The sequence below is a fragment of the Ceratotherium simum genome, chromosome 22 (genome assembly GCF_057802395.1).
Source record: "Ceratotherium simum simum isolate JZ-2026a chromosome 22, ASM5780239v1, whole genome shotgun sequence".
Taxonomy (NCBI): domain Eukaryota; kingdom Metazoa; phylum Chordata; class Mammalia; order Perissodactyla; family Rhinocerotidae; genus Ceratotherium; species Ceratotherium simum.
Window position 1 is genome coordinate 26,337,398 of NC_141921.1, and position 17,114 is coordinate 26,354,511.

At 56.7% G+C, this 17,114-nt stretch overlaps 1 protein-coding gene across 3 annotated transcripts in view; it reads left to right on the top strand.

Annotated features, from left to right (window-relative positions):
• The window catches only part of COL16A1 (collagen type XVI alpha 1 chain), a 50,284-nt gene extending 33,709 nt beyond the window's left edge, over positions 1-16,575 (top strand). For all 3 annotated transcript variants that reach the window (XM_087446400.1, XM_087446398.1, XM_087446399.1), the window contains 22 exons: positions 21-74; positions 665-718; positions 1,250-1,303; positions 2,839-2,883; positions 2,999-3,052; positions 3,375-3,410; positions 3,753-3,815; positions 5,931-6,002; positions 6,206-6,259; positions 6,888-6,932; positions 7,149-7,193; positions 7,511-7,564; positions 8,010-8,063; positions 10,145-10,195; positions 10,541-10,630; positions 12,141-12,176; positions 12,783-12,827; positions 13,762-13,950; positions 14,309-14,375; positions 15,105-15,281; positions 15,428-15,505; positions 16,226-16,575. In XM_087446400.1, coding sequence (XP_087302526.1) covers positions 21-74; positions 665-718; positions 1,250-1,303; positions 2,839-2,883; positions 2,999-3,052; positions 3,375-3,410; positions 3,753-3,815; positions 5,931-6,002; positions 6,206-6,259; positions 6,888-6,932; positions 7,149-7,193; positions 7,511-7,564; positions 8,010-8,063; positions 10,145-10,195; positions 10,541-10,630; positions 12,141-12,176; positions 12,783-12,827; positions 13,762-13,950; positions 14,309-14,375; positions 15,105-15,281; positions 15,428-15,505; positions 16,226-16,428 — 1,620 coding nt within the window. In that variant the 3' untranslated portion in view covers positions 16,429-16,575. The remainder of the gene's footprint in view (positions 1-20; positions 75-664; positions 719-1,249; positions 1,304-2,838; positions 2,884-2,998; positions 3,053-3,374; positions 3,411-3,752; positions 3,816-5,930; positions 6,003-6,205; positions 6,260-6,887; positions 6,933-7,148; positions 7,194-7,510; positions 7,565-8,009; positions 8,064-10,144; positions 10,196-10,540; positions 10,631-12,140; positions 12,177-12,782; positions 12,828-13,761; positions 13,951-14,308; positions 14,376-15,104; positions 15,282-15,427; positions 15,506-16,225) is intronic.
• The last annotated feature ends 539 nt before the right edge of the window (positions 16,576-17,114 follow it).

Consider the following 17,114-nt stretch of genomic DNA (forward strand, 5'->3'; position numbering starts at 1 on the left):
TCATGATTTTTCTCTCCAAGGGTCTTCAAGGAGAGCGAGGCCTCAGGGGCCCATCAGGAGAGAAAGGGGAACCGGTAAGAGGAGGCTGGCAGGGGATGGAGATGGATGCAGAGCCCTGGGGAGACAGAGTTTGGGCCCTCAGGGATGGCTGCCGAGTAGAAAATGGGAAGTGGACTCCTTCTTTTGAAACTCTCTGCCCCTCAGCCCTGATTCCCTCAGTATGGGGGTCTTCACACCTCCTCAGGATCAAAGGAGGCTGATCTCCATGTGCCCCTACTCCCTGTATGGGGCAAACACCCCTGTCCCCCGGCTTCCACCGGCGTCCCTGGGGGCTTTTCTCCCTCCCTCCCTCTTCCTGCAGCATCCAGCAGGCCCCTTCCACTCCCCTCCCTGGTCCTCAGCCTCCCCTGCTCTGGACCTTCTCCTCTGGCTCAGCTCACAGGGTTCTGGTCAGGCTGGTGCTTGTCACCAGGCCTGTGGTCGTGGTCATGACTAAGGGAAACTGGGCCTTGGAGGAAAAGGTGGTGACTCTACTGGGGTGGATGGGTGGGCAGGTGCCTGCTGAGTGGCAGCTCCAGACCTTCTGGCTTTGGCCATCCTTTCCCAGGGAGAGGGGAACAGATATGTGGGGGGGATGGTCCATCATGTCTACCTTTCTTTTCAGGGTCCTCCAGGGCAACCTGGCTATCCAGGTGCCATGGGCCCCCCAGGACTGCCTGTGAGTAAGGGGACCTTGGCTCTGGAAGTACCAGAGCCTTGGGGTGGTGGTCAGGACAGGACCAGGCTTAGACATCCCTCAGCGGGCTCCCTTCTTTCCAAGCATTTCGGCCCGTGCCTCTGCCAGGCTGTCCATGCAGAGCCTCCACTGTAAGCCCCCTGGGTAGTGTGGCTTTGGGGGACCCACTGCAGTCACTGCACGTCAAGGGCCAGACTCTTAGAGCACCCTGAGAGCCCCAGACCCCGCAAGGACTGAGAGCTGCCTCTGCGGGGGCTGAGAGAGCTGGGGGGGGACAGTGTGGAGGCGCCACCACCTGCAGGAGCCTGCTGGGTGAATGTGTCCCTGCTTTCCACTGAGGGCCACAGTGGCGGGTGGGGAGCAGCCCAGCTCTCTCCTCCCCAGCGCTCGTCCTCGGCGCCATCTGCCTCTAAGTGCCAGTGTGTGTGGCGGCTGCAGTCTCCACCCCTCGCGTTAAGGCCGTGACAGGTGGGCCACGGGGCCAACTCTGCTCTCTCTTTGCTCGCTTGTCAGGGCATCAAGGGGGAGCGTGGCTACGTTGGGGCCCCAGGAGAGAAGGGAGAATCGGTGAGTCGCATCAGCACGGGGGCGGGAGGAAGGGCTTCAAAGGAGCTGGTCCCTGCCCCATCACCTCCACCCGCGCAGACTGGAGATTTTCCCAGCAGCCTGTGAAGGGAGAGACATGACCCCTGCTTCCCTGCCCCCGAGTTGCTCCAGCTGCGCCTCGAGCAGTCAGCGCGGAGGTGGAGGTGGAGGTGGAAGCTGTGAGGAGAATCCCAGCGGGTTTCGTGGAGACTGGCTGGCGGGGCTGCCAAGGGGAAGGGGCGCCGAGAGTCAGTAGGCAGCAGAATCTCCTCCTTTTCCCCCATGGAGGCAAGTGGGCGGGGGCGGGCCCGCGAGAGCCGGGCCTGGGACTCCAGACCCAGCAGGGCCAGAGCTGGCCTTCACAGAGCCGGGGTGTGCCAGGTGTGCTGAGCACAGGAGCTGGGCTGCTGTCAGGTGAGGACACTGGAGCTCACCCAGGGTTCCACAGCTCATTAGTGAGTTAGGGTGGAACCTGCGCTTGCAGTCCCTTTGTGACAAACCTTCCAAACCTTATAGTCTTACCTTCCCCTCACACCTGTCAGTGAGGCCCCGGTGGGATGCAGCAAACCCTGTTGCGCATTTTTTCAATAAAAAATGTCTCCCATGGGCCTGCTGGGTGCCAGGCTCCGTTCTGAGGATGCTGTGGTGAATAGAAAATTCTTGTACCCCTTGCCCTCATGGAGCTCACATTCCAGTGGGGGAGGCAGATTACAGATAATAAACAAATATATATAAATTGTGAGAGATAAGACCGATGGAGAAAATACAGTGGGATAAGAGGCTGGAGCAGTGGAGTGGTGTGCAGGACACTATTACAGGGGTCAAGGAGACCTCTCTGAGGAGGTGGCATTTGAGCTGAGACCTGAATAGGGCTGGGGAGGCACATGGTTGTCTGTACTGGGGAATCTGGGAGGGAGAAGCCATGCATGGGGGCACCTCAGGAACAGATTTGAGCCATCTAATGATTTGGTAAGGTTTCAAGAGACCTAGAAAGGGTGGGGGAATGGTGGGCATTCTGAGTAGAGGGGACAGCTGTGCAAAGGCCCAGGGGTATGGATGTATAGAGTGTGTTCAGGGAATAGCAGTCTGACCAAGGAAGGCAGAAGATAAGAAAGGGAGAGGAAAGTGAAGCGGGAAGGGTGGTTGGTACCAGATTATAGGATGCCTCAAAACCCAGCATTGGTGGAAAGTGTGCACCTCATTCAATTGGCACAGGGGAGCCATGGAAGTTTCTGGAGCAAGAGAGTGTTACAATCAGAGCTATGTTGATGAAGAGAAGATGGCAGCCAGTTGCCAGCTGGAGGAGTGAGCCAGGAGGTGGCAGGACTAGTTAAGAGGCTGGGTTGGTAGTTCAAGCAAGAGAAGGGAGGCCTGAGCAGAGCAGGGGGGGGAATCCTGCTGGCTTAGAGGGCCTCCCACCATGTCCCCTGCCTCTGCTCTGTGCCCCTCCCCTGCCCCATCTCCTGATCTTCTGCCTCCCCCAGTCAGTGACTGATTTTGCTCCTTTGTGTCCCCAGGGTCCCCCAGGATCCGAAGGCCTCCCCGGTCCCCCAGGCCCAGCGGTGAGTGAGGGAGTGACAGGGAGATGTGGACATGGGGACCTCTGGTCCTGGTCCTGCCCTGGGGTCTGAGGGCAGGAAGATTGGGTTCCAGCTGCGTTGTTCTCTGTGGTGACAGGGTCCCCGAGGAGAACGAGGACCCCAAGGAAACTCGGGTGAGAAGGGTGACCAGGTGAGTGGCGACAGAGACCTGGTTGGCCGTCCTGACCACAGTGGATGGCTGGGGGGAGGCAGGGAAGGGGCTGGGTCCTCTCCTTGGTGGTCACCCTCCTGTGTGGAGGGGTGGCAGCTCTAGCCTCCCAGCCTCCACCCATCCTTGAGCTGTGACCTTCCACCTCATGCCTAGAGCCTCACCTGCCAGCCATCTTGGGCAGAGGGAGGGCAAGGCCACGTGGCTTGAGGCGGCCTCAGCCTCACCCTGTTACTCTTTCCACTTGGGCAGCCAGGCAGGAGAGGGGGCAGCACAGCAAACTGTCCCTTGCTTCTTCCCCTAGGGATTTCAAGGCCAGCCAGGCTTTCCAGGCCCTCCGGTGAGTGAACACAAAGCCAGTTCTGTCTGATGCGATCCCTTGTGGGAGGGGCAGGCCTGACCAGGCCAGGCTGGGCAAGGAGGGGCCTGGGGAGGGGAGGCGAGGCAAGAGGCACGGGGGGAACGCCCTGGGTGGCCAGGCCTGATTCCAGGAGCCGGGACCTGGAGAGCAGGGCCTCCTGGGTGGTCCCCAGCCCAGCAGGCCAGCCAGACTTAACGCTCCTGGCTGGTGTTTCTAGGAAGTCAAAATGCATCCCATTAACAAGTGACGCAGGAGGAAGAAGGAAGGGGAGCTCCCGCTCCAGCCCCCCTTTCATACCCACCTTCTCCTTTATTGATGTAGGGTCCCCCTGGATTCCCAGGCAAAGCTGGAGCACCTGGGCCACCCGGCCCCCAAGCGGAGAAGGTGAGCAGGACCCCAAGTTGGCCACAGTCGCAGACCTGAGCCAGGCAGGTCCCATGCCCCTGGCCCACCCCCCGCATCAGGCCTTTGGAAATTCAGGCACTGACTCAGTTACATCAAGGGCGGGGAAGGAGACCCCCAGGATGGGCCCAGCAACTGCCGTAGGGCAACAGGGCCAGGGAGGACCAGTGGGCCCCTAGGGATGGCAGCTGGGCCCAGGATGCCCGCCGGCCTCTGTGCAGCTGAGGGGCTCACCTGTTGGGAGAGGTGAGTGGGGAGGAGGCAGAGGGGTGTAGCGAGACTAGAGTATGACAGGCCAGCCCAGGCCAGCTTCATCTCCTTGAGGGGAGGGCGAGGAGCTGAGGGACAGAGGGAAGCCCGTGGAGACTGGGAAGCCGGGACACCCTGTGGCAGGAGGAGCTCTGGGCGTTTGCCTCTGGGTCTGACAACACAGGAAAGGGCCTCCCCGGCAGCTGTGCTCAGGTGGTCCCCAAGGACCCAGAGAGGGCAGGCAAGGCCTGTGACCTGGTGACAGGGTGGGAAGGAGCAGCAGTCTTCGCTTGATAAACTTTGGAGACTAGCTCTGCCCTGCTTGTCTCAGCCCAACCTCTGGGCCCCCCAAATATGATGGGTAGGTGGTGTAAGAGGCCCTAAGATTAACTTCTGAGCTTGGGGTAGGGGGAGATCATGGCCCAGAGGGTGGGGCAGGAGGCCTACAGCCTCGAGGGTGCCTCTTTCCTCTGGATGCACACAGCACAGCCTCTCAGAGCTGGAAGGGATTATAGAAGCATCATCATGGTCTAACTTCTCACTGTTTAGGTGAGGAAACTGAGGCCTAGAGAGGTCAGGGGCCTCCCAGGGGCGTACAGCAAGTTAGCAGTAGAGCTGAGACTTCCCGCTCTGCCTGGGAGAGCCCCCAGGGCCCTTGCTGCCTCCCAGAGCCAGTGCCTATCAGCCATGGTTGAGGCAGTGGTGGGTGCCACCTCTCTTCCCTTCTCGGTGGGCAACCCAGGTGGCAGCCCCTACCAGAACCGTCTGTGCTGGCTCTATACCCCGGCGCTGCCTGTTCTCCTTGGGCCTGTAGTTGCAGAGAATCCCAAACCTCTGGCCAGTGGTTCTCCATCCCCACTCCCTGTGGGGCTGACATTTCCTGGGGCTGTGCTGACCTCTCCTGGTAGCTGGTTGCATTGCAATACCACCCAGGACTCTTTACCTCTCTGTGGGGTCTCTAGCTAGAACCCTTCCCCTCGGCTACCCCCACAGCCACTGCTCCAGGGCAGCCACCCTCTCCCCACTGGGGAATGCGGCAGCCCTCCTCACTAATCTGCCTGCCTCCCCCCCCCTTTTCTAGTAGACATTCTAATTCACACATCTGTTCTCATCATTCCCTTGCTTTGAACCATCAGTGGCTCCCCAGTGCCTGTAGCAGCGGTTTTCAGATTTTATTTTGTAGTCCCTGAGCCTTTTCATCACACAGAAGCTCATGTAAACCCTCGATCTATAAAACAGATGCAAGTGGAGCTGTTCTAGCTAAGGCAAGGGTAGGGGTCCTGGAATCCCACCCTCTGGGCCCCACTTCATGCTCCCGTCTCCGAGGCTCTTCAAGGGCTCTGAGAAGTACAGTGTGAAAACCACTGGTCTGTTTGATAAAGTCTAGCATGGTGTTCAGAGCCCACCCCAACCAGGCCTCCTCTCCCACCCTGCCCATCACAGGGGCTCCACACACACCCTGGCTAGGCCAGGCACGTGACCACTGCCAAATCTTGATCCTTCTCTGGACTTCCCTCTGGCGTGCCGTTCTCTCCTCCTCCATCCACCCAAATCCCAGACAGCCTTCAGAGTCCAGCATCTGGTGACTCTTCTTCTGTGACACTTTCCCTGACCCTGGCCCGGTGAGCCGCTCCCTCCTCTGAACTCCCACAGCCCCTTATTCACACAGAACACGTGGACTGTTGCGTTGCCTTTGATTGTGGTGTGTGGAATGTATCCAGTTAGGCTTCTGATGGGGTTAGAAGCCAGCTGTCTTGACCTCTGATAGTCACCAGAACCTCTGGCCCAGGGCCTCATCTTAAAGGGCGGGGAAGGCCCTGCTGACTTTGTTGGGGGGCTTGCTTCCAGGGCAGCGAAGGGATGCGAGGCCCAACAGGCATGCCTGGTCCCCCTGGGCCACTAGGATCTCCTGGGATTCAGGTGAGTGTGTGCCCTCTTAGCCTGACAGGTGTGTGTGGGGTGTGTGTGTGTGCATGTATGTGCATGCGTGGGTGTGCTTGTGGCTGTGTTTGCTAGGGGTGGGAGTTGGGTGTGGGGTAGAGAAGGTGGAGGGGCTGGGTCAGGTCCCCCGCCCCCCAGGGCTCCAGCGCAGGCTTGCACAAATGCCTTTTTCCCGTTTTCAGGGCCCCGCTGGCCTGGATGGTCTGGATGGGAAGGACGGCAAACCTGGCTTGAGGGTGAGATGATGGGCCCGGGAGCGCATCCCCTTCCTTCTCCTTCCTTCTCCAAAGTCAAGGGAACCCCCCCACCTCTGTCAGCGAGTGCCCATGGCTTCCCTCAGTCTGGCTCTGATCATATCCCACCTCCTTGATGGCCCCAGAGCCCCTTGGTTTCTCAGTTGTCCTGGTAGCCTTAGCAAGGTTGGATAACCTGGGCCTCACCGTGCAGGACAGTGAAGGGAGTAAATTTATAGCCAGAAACTCAGGCAACTAAAGAAACTAGGCTGGTGTCAGGAAGAACAGGCTGCAGACATGGAAGGACATGAGCGGCCCTGGCTCCTTGGGTCTGGTTTTCTTGGGGAATCTAAGAGGGACGGAACATGGCAAAGGGCAGAGCATCAAAGTCAACCCCCTTCTGTCCCCAAAAGATGGAAAACTGAGGTTCAGAGAGGGCCTGGGATTCACTCAGCGTTCGCAGGCAGCCAGGCTGAGCCCAGCTGGGATTCTTCCCTCTGCCCCCACGTGACATTCCCTCCATCCTGGGATGGCTGGGGGAGGGGCTGGAGAAAGGCGAAGACAGTGGTGAATGAGTCGGGTACAAGCTGGACAAAGCTCCTGTCTCAGTGCCGCTGGTCTCTCTCCCTAGGGGGACCCTGGTCCTGCTGGCCCGCCCGGACTCATGGGCCCCCCGGTAAGTTGAACTGCAGGAAGGAGCGGGGAGCTCGGCAGTCCCAAAGCGGAGCAGGTGCAGGTTCTGCCCTGGTGGGTGGAGCAGCTCAAATCCAGGTCCCCTGTGGACCATGCTGTGACTTTGGATGGTTTGACTTGTTTCGCCTGAGGCAGGAGGAGTGGGAAGTGGACTCTGGTTGAGGCGAGGGATGTGGCAGCTCCCTGCTTTCTCTTCCAGGGCTTCAAGGGAAAAACAGGACATCCCGGCCTTCCAGGGCCAAAGGTAAGAGCCTGGTGACATCTGCTAAGCAGGTTTTCTCGGTGCTCCCTGAGGCCTGACCCCAGGCAGACGTGGCAGCCTACCTGGAGTGGATGTGCCACCTGACCCTTGGCTGAGATGCCATCTCAGCCTCCAACCTCCTGAGGCCACCAGTGCTGGGTAGCCTGGCTCAGGGCTTCGCCGTCTACCAGCCTGGGGACATCAGAGGGCTGCTGGCCAGAGCTGGGGCAGGTGGCAGGACCCCTCTGATGTGGGGTCAACTTGGGGTGCGGGAGCCAAGTGGAGGTCTGGGGAGCTCCGGTTGCCTCTCTGTCTTGCAGGGTGACTGTGGAAAGCCAGGTCCCCCAGGCAGCAGTGGCCGGCCGGGAGCGGAGGTGAGGGCCTGGGGTCTGCACGTGTTGCCTTTAGACAGCCTTTGGGCTCTGCTGAGTCTGGGACGCAGCCACTTCCTCCTGCTCACTGGCAAAGTGGCTGCCCTCTCCTTGGCCTTCCGGGGGAGCTTTTGCCCAACCCTGCGCATCTTGACCTTCCTCCTCTTAAGGGTTGTAACTGGTTCCCCTCCCTCCAGGCTATTGGGTCACTAACCTGAAAGGGCAGGGCCTGGCCTGCTCAGGCTTGGGGCTCTGCTTTCTCTCTCCACCAAGACTCGTGGGCGGGGCTGGTCCCCAGGCCCTGGAAGGCTTAGGCCTGGAGGCCAGGGCTCAGCTGGGCTCCTCTGACCATTGGTGTTCCCCCTGCCCTGCTCAGCCTTCTCCCACCTAACAGCCCGTCTGTGTAAGTCTGTTCTGTGTCATTTCTTTCTTTTTCTGGCTCCTGCAGGGTGAGCCTGGTGCCATGGGACCCCAGGGACGACCCGGCCCCCCCGGCCATGTTGTGAGTTAAACCGCTTTTTTCTCTGCCTCTGTGAGAGTTAGGATTCCACTGGGCCTGGGTGGTGGTGGACAGGCTGGTGATGACCTGAAAGAACTGGCCTCAGGAGCAGCCACAGCCACGTGGAGCCATAAGGGGCTTTGGGCTCACCCAATCCAGTGGCTCCCAGGCTTTTCGCCATTTTCTTATATTCTGGGCACATTCAAGTTTACTTATCAAACAAAGATCATTCAGTTATTCAACAATTATGGGGCACCTGTTCTGTGCCAGGCACTGTTCCAAGCACTGGGCTATGGCAGTGAGTGAGACAGACAAGCCCCTGATCCCAGAGCTTCCATGCAGGCACAACAAACAAAGAATTAATGTGAAAGCATCAGGCAGTGATGTGATGTCACAGGGAGGGACTGGGAGGTGACTTTAGAGGAACCTTTACTGGAGACGTGGCGTTTGAGCTGAGGCCTGAATGATAAGAAGGACCCAGCTGGGGTGGGGGGCAGCTGATGCAAAGAGCCTGAGGCAGGGAGGGGCTTGGTGTGTTTGAGGAACCCCAAGGTCAGTGTGGGAACGGGAAAGCTGAGCTTAGAGAGGACGTAATGCAGATAGATGGTGGAGGACCTTGGAGGCGTGGTCGGGAGGGGGGGACGGTGGGCACATGGAAGCAGAGATTTCGACCAGGAGACATTTGCAGCAGTGGAGGATGGTGGTGGGGGAGCAGGGGAGCAGTGGACACACCCAGCATGTGTTTGGAGGTAGAGGGGGCGGGAGGTGTAGAAAGAGAAGAATCAAGGGTGACTCCTGCATTTGGCTTGAGCAACTGGGTAAGTGGGTGGCTTATTTACTGAGATAGGGTCCCTTGGAGAGGATATTTCTTCAGCAATAATGGATTTCCCGTCTCCTTTCCTCATCAGTAACGTAGACAACTGCCATGGGTGCCTTTGATCAGTGTGATGCGCTGAGCTGGTGGGGTTCCAGAGAGAAGCGAATACGCTGGCATTTTATTGCAGACGTGTTGTGACTGGCTGTACAATTTCCAGAAGGCTTTTGGAAATGTTAAAAATAGTTCATGGCCAATAAAAGGAACTCTTGGGCCCTCTTCACTATTTTTATGGATCTCAGGGGGTCCAGAGGTCCTGAATTGGGGACCCCAGGTCTAGCCCAGTCCCCCCTCGTGTTACAGATGAAAGGAGTCATACACTCTGAATTGTGTCCCCACTGGAGGCTCATTGAGGGGCTGGAGATGAGGGCGGCGCAGGGTTCTTCTCACCTCTGTCCGTCCAGCCCAGCCCTCTGCTCTGTGCCAGTCCCCATGCTGGACATTCCTGCCCCAGGAGACTTGAGATGACTAGAACGGAGTCCATGCCTCCGGAACTTTCCATCTGGGAGTGTGGAGGAAAGTGCTCTGAGAGAGACCTATGTGCCCTGGGGTTCAGAGAAGGTGTGGCTCTGACCAGGGAGGTGACTTTGGAGCTGTGCCTCAGAGGGGCGGATGTGAAGAGATAGGGGAGGGCTTTCAGACACAGCCCAGCCCAGGTGGGGCGGGAGCACTGCTGCGTGTTAGTCTCATTGCCCTCCGGTAGGGGAGCCACGGGAGACCAGGGAGGCCTGGGCACCGGCTGGGAGCTGGAAGCTTATGCTGTGGACGCTGGGGTTGGTGCTGAGCCCCCCGGCCCTCTCCCCATGCTGCATGCAGAGCCCAACTCCCCATCTTTGCTCCTCCCACAGAACAGAAGGAAGGGGGGGCCTCAGAAGAAACCCAAGCCCACATAGTTAACTCCTGTGGGCCTTTGGCCTCTGCACTTGGCTCTGGTTATAGCTCTCAGGTCATCCCCTCAGCACAGTCCCAGGTGTACCACTTGGCATGTGGCAGGCATGAGGGTCCTGTGCACTCAGGGACGCCAGGCCTCAGCTCTGGCACAGATCTTCTGGCAGAAGTGCCACTGCAAGACCGGAAGAGAAGGAGGATTTAGGGAAGAGAACGGAGCTGCCGAAGTTTAGGGCTAGATCCTGCTGTTGGTCCCTCGCTGCCTCCCAGGGGCCTTATTACCGGAGCCTCTTTCCATCCCACTGACTGCATCTCTCTTTAGGGGCCACCGGGGCCTCCAGGCCAGCCAGGCCCAGCTGGGATCTCTGCAGTGGTAAGTGACATGCTCCCTTCATCCCTCCCTCCCGGGAGGTTGGCCCTGCTCTGTGTGGGCTCCTTTCAGAGGGAGCCGGGGGATGGAGAACATCCTCCTGCTTCCCTGGCATCGGCCTCTCCTGCCTCCAGAGATCTCCACAACCAGTATATGGTGAAGGCCTTCAGAGAGGACTAGAGGCCATTCCGGGGCCCTGCCCCAAGTTCAGGCAGTGCCACCTCCTCCTGTGGGGCCTGGGGGTGGGGGCCATGGGCCCTGGTATACGATGGGGTGTCTGCCTCTGGCTGTGTGTGGGTTCACTTTTCCCTCTCCCCTGCGCTCTCCCCATCCCTTCCTTTTCTCTAGGGCCTCAAAGGAGACCGAGGAGCCACTGGAGAAAGGGGCCTTTTAGGCCTTCCAGGCCAGCCTGGCCCACCTGGACACCCTGGCCCCCCGGTAAGACCCTACATCTTACGGCACAGCCCTGGGGTACAGGGCCAGCTGGCTTGGAGCACAACACTGCACATGTGGGGTCTCCAGGGAAGGAGAGGCTGTTGGGTGGAACATGGTAGCATGGGGCTTGTGCCTGAGGATCACGTCATATTTGGAAGAAAAGACAAGCTCTGTAAGCCAGCACTGTGCCAACTGTACACCAGGCCACTGCCTCTGACCACGTGCCAGCTCCCCTCATGCAGGGCCCTCCACTAGATATCAGACAGGCGAGACCGGGCCCTGTTCTGCCCTGCCCCCTCCCCAGGGGAGCTCGTTGGTGACCACAGAAACTCTGTAAATGTCAGGAACCATAACTGCAGTGCCGTTACCGTAGCCCCCTCAGCAACTCAGAAACCGCTCCTTGGTCTCAGCTAGTGTTGAACGCTAAGAGCTATAATATATGGGTCACGGACCACACGCTGAATGGTCCACTAAGTGCTTGACATTTTGTCACTTAATCTATACCACGACCCTATTTAGTTGGTTGGATTGTCCCCATTTGACAGAGGAAACCAAAGCTCAGTAAGGTTAAGTAGGTGGCCCAGAGTCACACAGCTAGTGAGTGGAAGAGCCTGGCTGATTCTAGAACTCGTGTCCTTAGCCAGTCTGCAGTACTGCCTCTGTCAGAGGTTCCAGACAGGTGAACCACATCAGGTGAAGCTGACTGCCGGTCTCAGGGATGAAAAGTCTGCTAGGCAGCTGAGGCAGGAACCCAGGTCTCCTAAACCCCAGCTCAGGGTGCTTTCCACCAAAGCAGACTTTGTTCTGAAAGCAGTAGGAATGACCCTGGGGCTGGTGGCCTGGAATGGGGTGGATGACTCCAGCCAGTACAGGGGTGAGCGGTGGGCCCATCTGCCAGGAAGGCTAAGTCTCGCCTCTCATTCACTCTGATTTCTGCCATGGTACCTGGGCAGGCAGGTCTCTCCAACCCTCCACCCTCCCTGCCTACGGGCTCAGGAGCCTCCAGGGTCCCTGGATGAATCCGCTCGTTGCCTTGCAGTCGCAGATTCCTCTTGCCCGGCATCCCACCAGAAGTGGGCTGGGCCCAGGAGCAGCCTCTCCTGTCCTGGGGAGGGAGTAGGCTCAGGCTCGCCCTGGCCCATCTGGGGACCTCATTGAGCTCAGAGGTTCACAGTTCATGCCTTCATTCAGCAAACATTTAACATGCACTCAGAGCTAGGGAGTGTGTGAGATGCTGGGGTCTCAAGCAAGGAGCAAGGCAGGCACAGTCTGCTCTTCCCTCGTAGAGCTCAGTCAGGGAGGTGGCCAGGAGCTGTCAGTGTGGGGCCCTGGGACCAGGCCGGAGTCAGGGATGGGGGCCTAAGTTTCCATGGCTTCTGCCCAGAGTGTTGGTGTGGGGGATCGTGGCTCCTTGGTGGAACAGGGGGCTGGGCATGCCTGGTGGGCAAGGTGAGGTGCTTGACATGATGCTGGGTTGGCATTCATCGTATCTCCATTGCTCTCTACTCCCCAGGGTGAACCTGGAGCGGATGGTGCAGCTGGAAAAGAGGTACCGATGTGCTGGGCTTCTCCTTTTCCCTTGGGGATGCTTCTTTTTGCTCCTCCCTTGCCCTGACCCCTCTTTGTCCATTCAGCTAACGTTCCCTGTATGCACAGACTAGCTCTGGACAGATGTACAGGAAATTACTAGCCCCTGGGGAGAGGAATTGGGGACTAGGGGACAGGGATGAGAGCGAGACTCGTTTTTCACTAATTTTTTTTACCATGTACCTGGTGAGAAAGAGATGATGACGATGATGATGATGATGATGATAAAAAATTCCAAACAAACGTTTCCTTGGCACCAGCTCTTGCCAGGCCCTCCAGTATGCCACAGACTAGCCCTTTCATTCTGACTTCTCACTTCTTTTTGTCTGTGACAAGAGACATGACCAACATGATCACACAAGGCCATGCTCTAGGGACATCATTCTCCCTTCCAGCTGTCAACCCCTCCGCTGGCAGGGAGGCTGTCGCTCTTTCTCACACAGAGCCCAGCTGGACACAGCCTGGGGGCCTGGGGCTGTGGAAGGTGGTCCTTTCATTGGCACCTACTTCCCCAGGACAGCTCAGAGATGCTGCCTAGACTTGACCTCTGACTTTTGCCTTCCTCTAGGGACCCCCTGGAAAACAGGGACTCTATGGACCTCCTGGTCCAAAGGTGAGTGGGCACTGGCTGGGTTTGAGAGGGGAAGCTCATGAGTTGGTTAAGCCCAGCTCCGAACAATGACTTTAGCCATGGAGGGGAGACAAAAGGAGGCCACTGGGCAGGGAAAAAAGTGGGCAGAACGTGGAGTAATCTCATCTCTGAAAACTCACATGGGGCTGTTTCAGGGTTCTTAGCTATGGTTGGGAGAATGGAAATCTCCAGTTCATTCACTCATTGATTGATTGACTTATTCATTCATTCATTCATTGATGCAAGCATCTGCCTGATCTTGTTTCCATTTCCAGGCCCTCTGTCCTAGCCTTGGGTAAACAGAGGTCCCTGAACAATCAGTGCTTACTTAGTCCAGTCACATTTACCCTAGAGCATGGCAAGTCCAGAAGAAGGTTAGACATAGCACTGTGGGATCAGGGATAGGGAGCCCTCATCTCCGCCTAGGGAGTCAGGGAGGCTGCACAAAGAATAGGAACGTTTCAGCTGAGGAGGAGGAGTGCCCGGGGTAGAGAGGAGGGGAAGGGCATTCCAGGCAGGGAGGCCTAACACAGCATGGCCGAATCAGAGAATTATAACCAGTGAGGTCTGGTTGGAGACCTCCTTGCAGGGAGCTGAGGCTGGAGAAGATGTGATCAGGACCACATCATGAATGGTCTTGAATGCCTGGCCAAGGAATTAGGTCTCTATCCTGAGGGCATTTGGGAACCATCAGAATTTCTAAGCAGAGAGTAACACCATGAGAGCTGTCTTCTAGAAGGACCGCTCTGGGGGGCAGTGAGGCAGGGCATCCTGTCAGGATGCTGTTGCCATAGTCCAAAGGGAAATGCTGGGGGTGTGGTGGGGGGACGGAGAGGAAGGGGCAGATTGCTGAGACATCATGAGGTAGACTTGGCAGTACTTGGCAATGCTAGACTGTGACTTCCTGTCCTTGTAGGGTGATCCAGGACCTTCAGGAGAGAAGGGCCAGGCCGGAGAGAAGGGAAGAGCTGGCATGCCTGGTGGGCCCGGCAAGAGTGGCTCCATGGGGCCTGTGGGGCCACCGGGTCCTGCAGGAGAGAGAGGCCACCCTGGATCTCCGGGGCCTGCGGGGAGCCCTGGATTGCCTGGGGTGCCTGGCTCCATGGTAAGGGGTGGGGGCTGGCAGCCATGGGCACAGTCCCACAGAGCAGGCATGAGGGGTGCAGCACAGACCGTTTTAGAAGCTCCTGCTGACATTCTGTGGGAAAGAGCATGACCCCCATATGGGTGGTTCTTAATTGTATATGGGAGTTTGGGGGACTTGGGGATCCTTTCTCCAGAAAAATGCACTTATGCACAAAATCTTTTGTACCATTTCAGGGGGGTTAGGACTTTAAGTATCTGTGGGAGGCTCCTGGGACATTTACCCCTCTCCCCATCCTTTATTTCCGTAAAGTCTATTCCCAGGGGAAAGCACCAGGCTTGGAAGTATAATTGAGTCAGGTTTTATTCTCTTTCCTCAGGGAGACATGATGAATTATGATGAAATCAAGAGGTTCATCAGACAAGAGATCATTAAAATGTTTGATGGTAATTGGCAGCCGGCTGGGTGGCAGTGGGGGCCACTTGCCCTGCCCAGCTGCTTCCACGCCCCGCCCTGGCCTCCTTTTCCTTAAAGCTTAGTATCCTCCCCCACCTCACCCGCCCCCTCACTTACAGGCATATGTTCAGTTATACTTCAGACCTTCCTTGTCACCTGCTCTTTCAGAAATGAAATGATTCCCTCCTGCCCTCCCAGAGCCCCCACTGGAGCAAAGGAGACAGACAAGAAAATTGATATCAAACGAGTCTGCATGGAGCGAGCTCTAAATAGAGGGGCGAGCAGCAGCCGTAAGATGGCTGGTGTGGTTTCAGTTTAGGCTTTCTTCCTGTCGTTTGTTCATCCAGCAGTGATATGCTAGGGACTGGGGAAAGCAGAGACCCTGTGCTGAAGGCGCTAGACATCTTGCTTGGGAAGCAGACCTTGAATGCCAAGCAAGGAGTCTGGTCTTTATTCTGAAGCCAGTGGTGAACTAATGAAGGGTGCTGGAGAAGAGAGAGGCCATAATCAGATCTGTGCTTCAGAAAGATCACTGTGGAAAGCAATGTGGAGGCGAGGACACATGAGACCACTTAGGAGATCAACCCCCATGTTCCTTGCTCTGATGTCCCTCTGAAGAAAGGCTGTTTCAGACTTCAAGCTAGCGGCCTGTCTGCAGCATCTACAGTCATTCTGAGTCCCTGGGCCACTCTGTGACTTGTCCCTGTCCTTTCTTACAGAGAGGATGGCTTACTACACCTCCAGGATGCAGTTCCCCATGGAGATGGCGGCAGCTCCGGGACGACCAGGGCCCCCAGGGAAGGACGGTGCTCCGGGCCGGCCAGGCGCTCCAGGATCTCCTGGGCTCCCTGGTCAGATTGGCAGAGAAGGACGGCAGGGCTTGCCAGGAGTGAGAGGTAGCTCTTTGGGGCAAACATGAGCATTGCATGAGGTCTGTTGTGAATATGATATTTGCGTGTATGTGTGTGTTTCAAATAATCTGACTGGGCTTGTCATTTTCTGCTCCAGGATAGGACTTCTTATTTTATTTCTTTTGTCTCAGGATTGCCCGGTACCAAAGGTGAAAAGGGGGACATTGGTATTGGCATCGCAGGAGAAAATGGTCTCCCCGGTCCCCCAGGTAGGAAAAGCCAACATTTGAGACCATGAATCTAGAGCAGCAGAGACCTCCTTTCTTTATGTTCCTTCAATAACTTAGTTGTGTAGACCCTCAAATAACTACAGGCCTATCAACCAACACTTATAGTAATGCCGCTGTGTGCAAGACACTCTCCTAGGGCATGTGGGGAGGCAGGCCAGTGGAAGACTCAGGGCCTGCCCTCAAGTCCTAAACTGGGCTAGCATGACGCCGTGGACAAGAGCAGAACGTGGTGGGGCCAGCGAATGTGAGTTCAGGTCCTGCTCTGCATCTCACTGGCTGTATGACCTTGACAAGGTCACTTAAGCCAGGCTATGTAGCCTAAAAGAGAATGACCAAAGCCTGATGGCCTGGGTCTAAGACCCAGCTTCACTGCTTACCACATGTGCGACCTCTCTGAGCCCACGTCCTCATCTCCAAAATGAGATTAGTTCCTTTCCCATATAATTGTTGTGACGAGTCAATGAATAATGCATAAAAAGCACTTGCCTTGTGCCTGGCACAGGGTGGCTCTCAGTAACACTAGCCAGTAGTATTGTTATTGTCAAATTAATGTAAGGATCAGATCAAGTCTTCATGAAGACATGTTGTAACCTGAGAGACAGTCATCAAATGTCAGGTATTCTTTACTGTGACCGTTATTTCTTCCTTTCTTGTGATCTGGGTCTCCTGATTGTCCTCTTCTGACTCCTCCCTCCCTAGGTCCTCAGGGTCCTCCAGGGTATGGCAAGATGGGCGCAACGGGACCGATGGGCCAGCAAGGCATTCCTGGCATTCCTGGGCCCCCAGGCCCCATGGGCCAGCCAGGCAAGGCTGGCCACTGTAGCCCATCTGACTGCTTTGGGGCCATGCCAATGGAGGAGCAGTACCCACCCATGAAAAACATGAAGGGGCCTTTTGGCTGAAATCACCATCTCCGTTAGATGAAGGACTCCACTGGGCACAAATGGCTAAAACTTACAGGACTCTGTGATGGGTTGTGAATGTTTGTTTTTTTTTTAATTGCTATTAATATTTTTTTATCAATAAATAAATAAACAAAACTATCTGTAATCCTACTTCCAGGGGGTTTGTCTGAGGCTGCAGCTGCATCTGCCTGTCATCTTCCTTTTGTCATTTGGTCCCTGGGTCAAGAAAGGGCATTTCCCTCATTGTCTGTGGTCACCCAGTGGAGTTGTGGGATGCTGCTGTATAGGGTGCCCCCAGCTCAGCTCCCCTCTCCAGATGCTTCGGAGTCATCCTTTGGTCCTCTGGACCTTGTGTCCTGTCCTTCATGGCACAGTGTCAGAGAAGGGGCATCACTTCAGCCTCTCCCCAGATATGGGCCAAAAGCAGGTTTGAAGATCTCACTTCCAGCTCATAACGCCCCCTCCCTAGTTGTTTCCCTAAAGAAATCAGTGTTTGGTACCGCACCCACCCTCTGCCCACCCTCTTCGCTTCTTAAAGTGACCCAAAGCCAATCCAGGTCGCACCTTGGGAAATGGCGCTCAGTGCTGAGGTATGTTCATCTGCCTGGCAGCACCTCCCAGCATGCAGTCTCTTCTTGCTGCTCTAGTAATTCTGTGATTACAAAGCCTGTGCCAACAGGAGG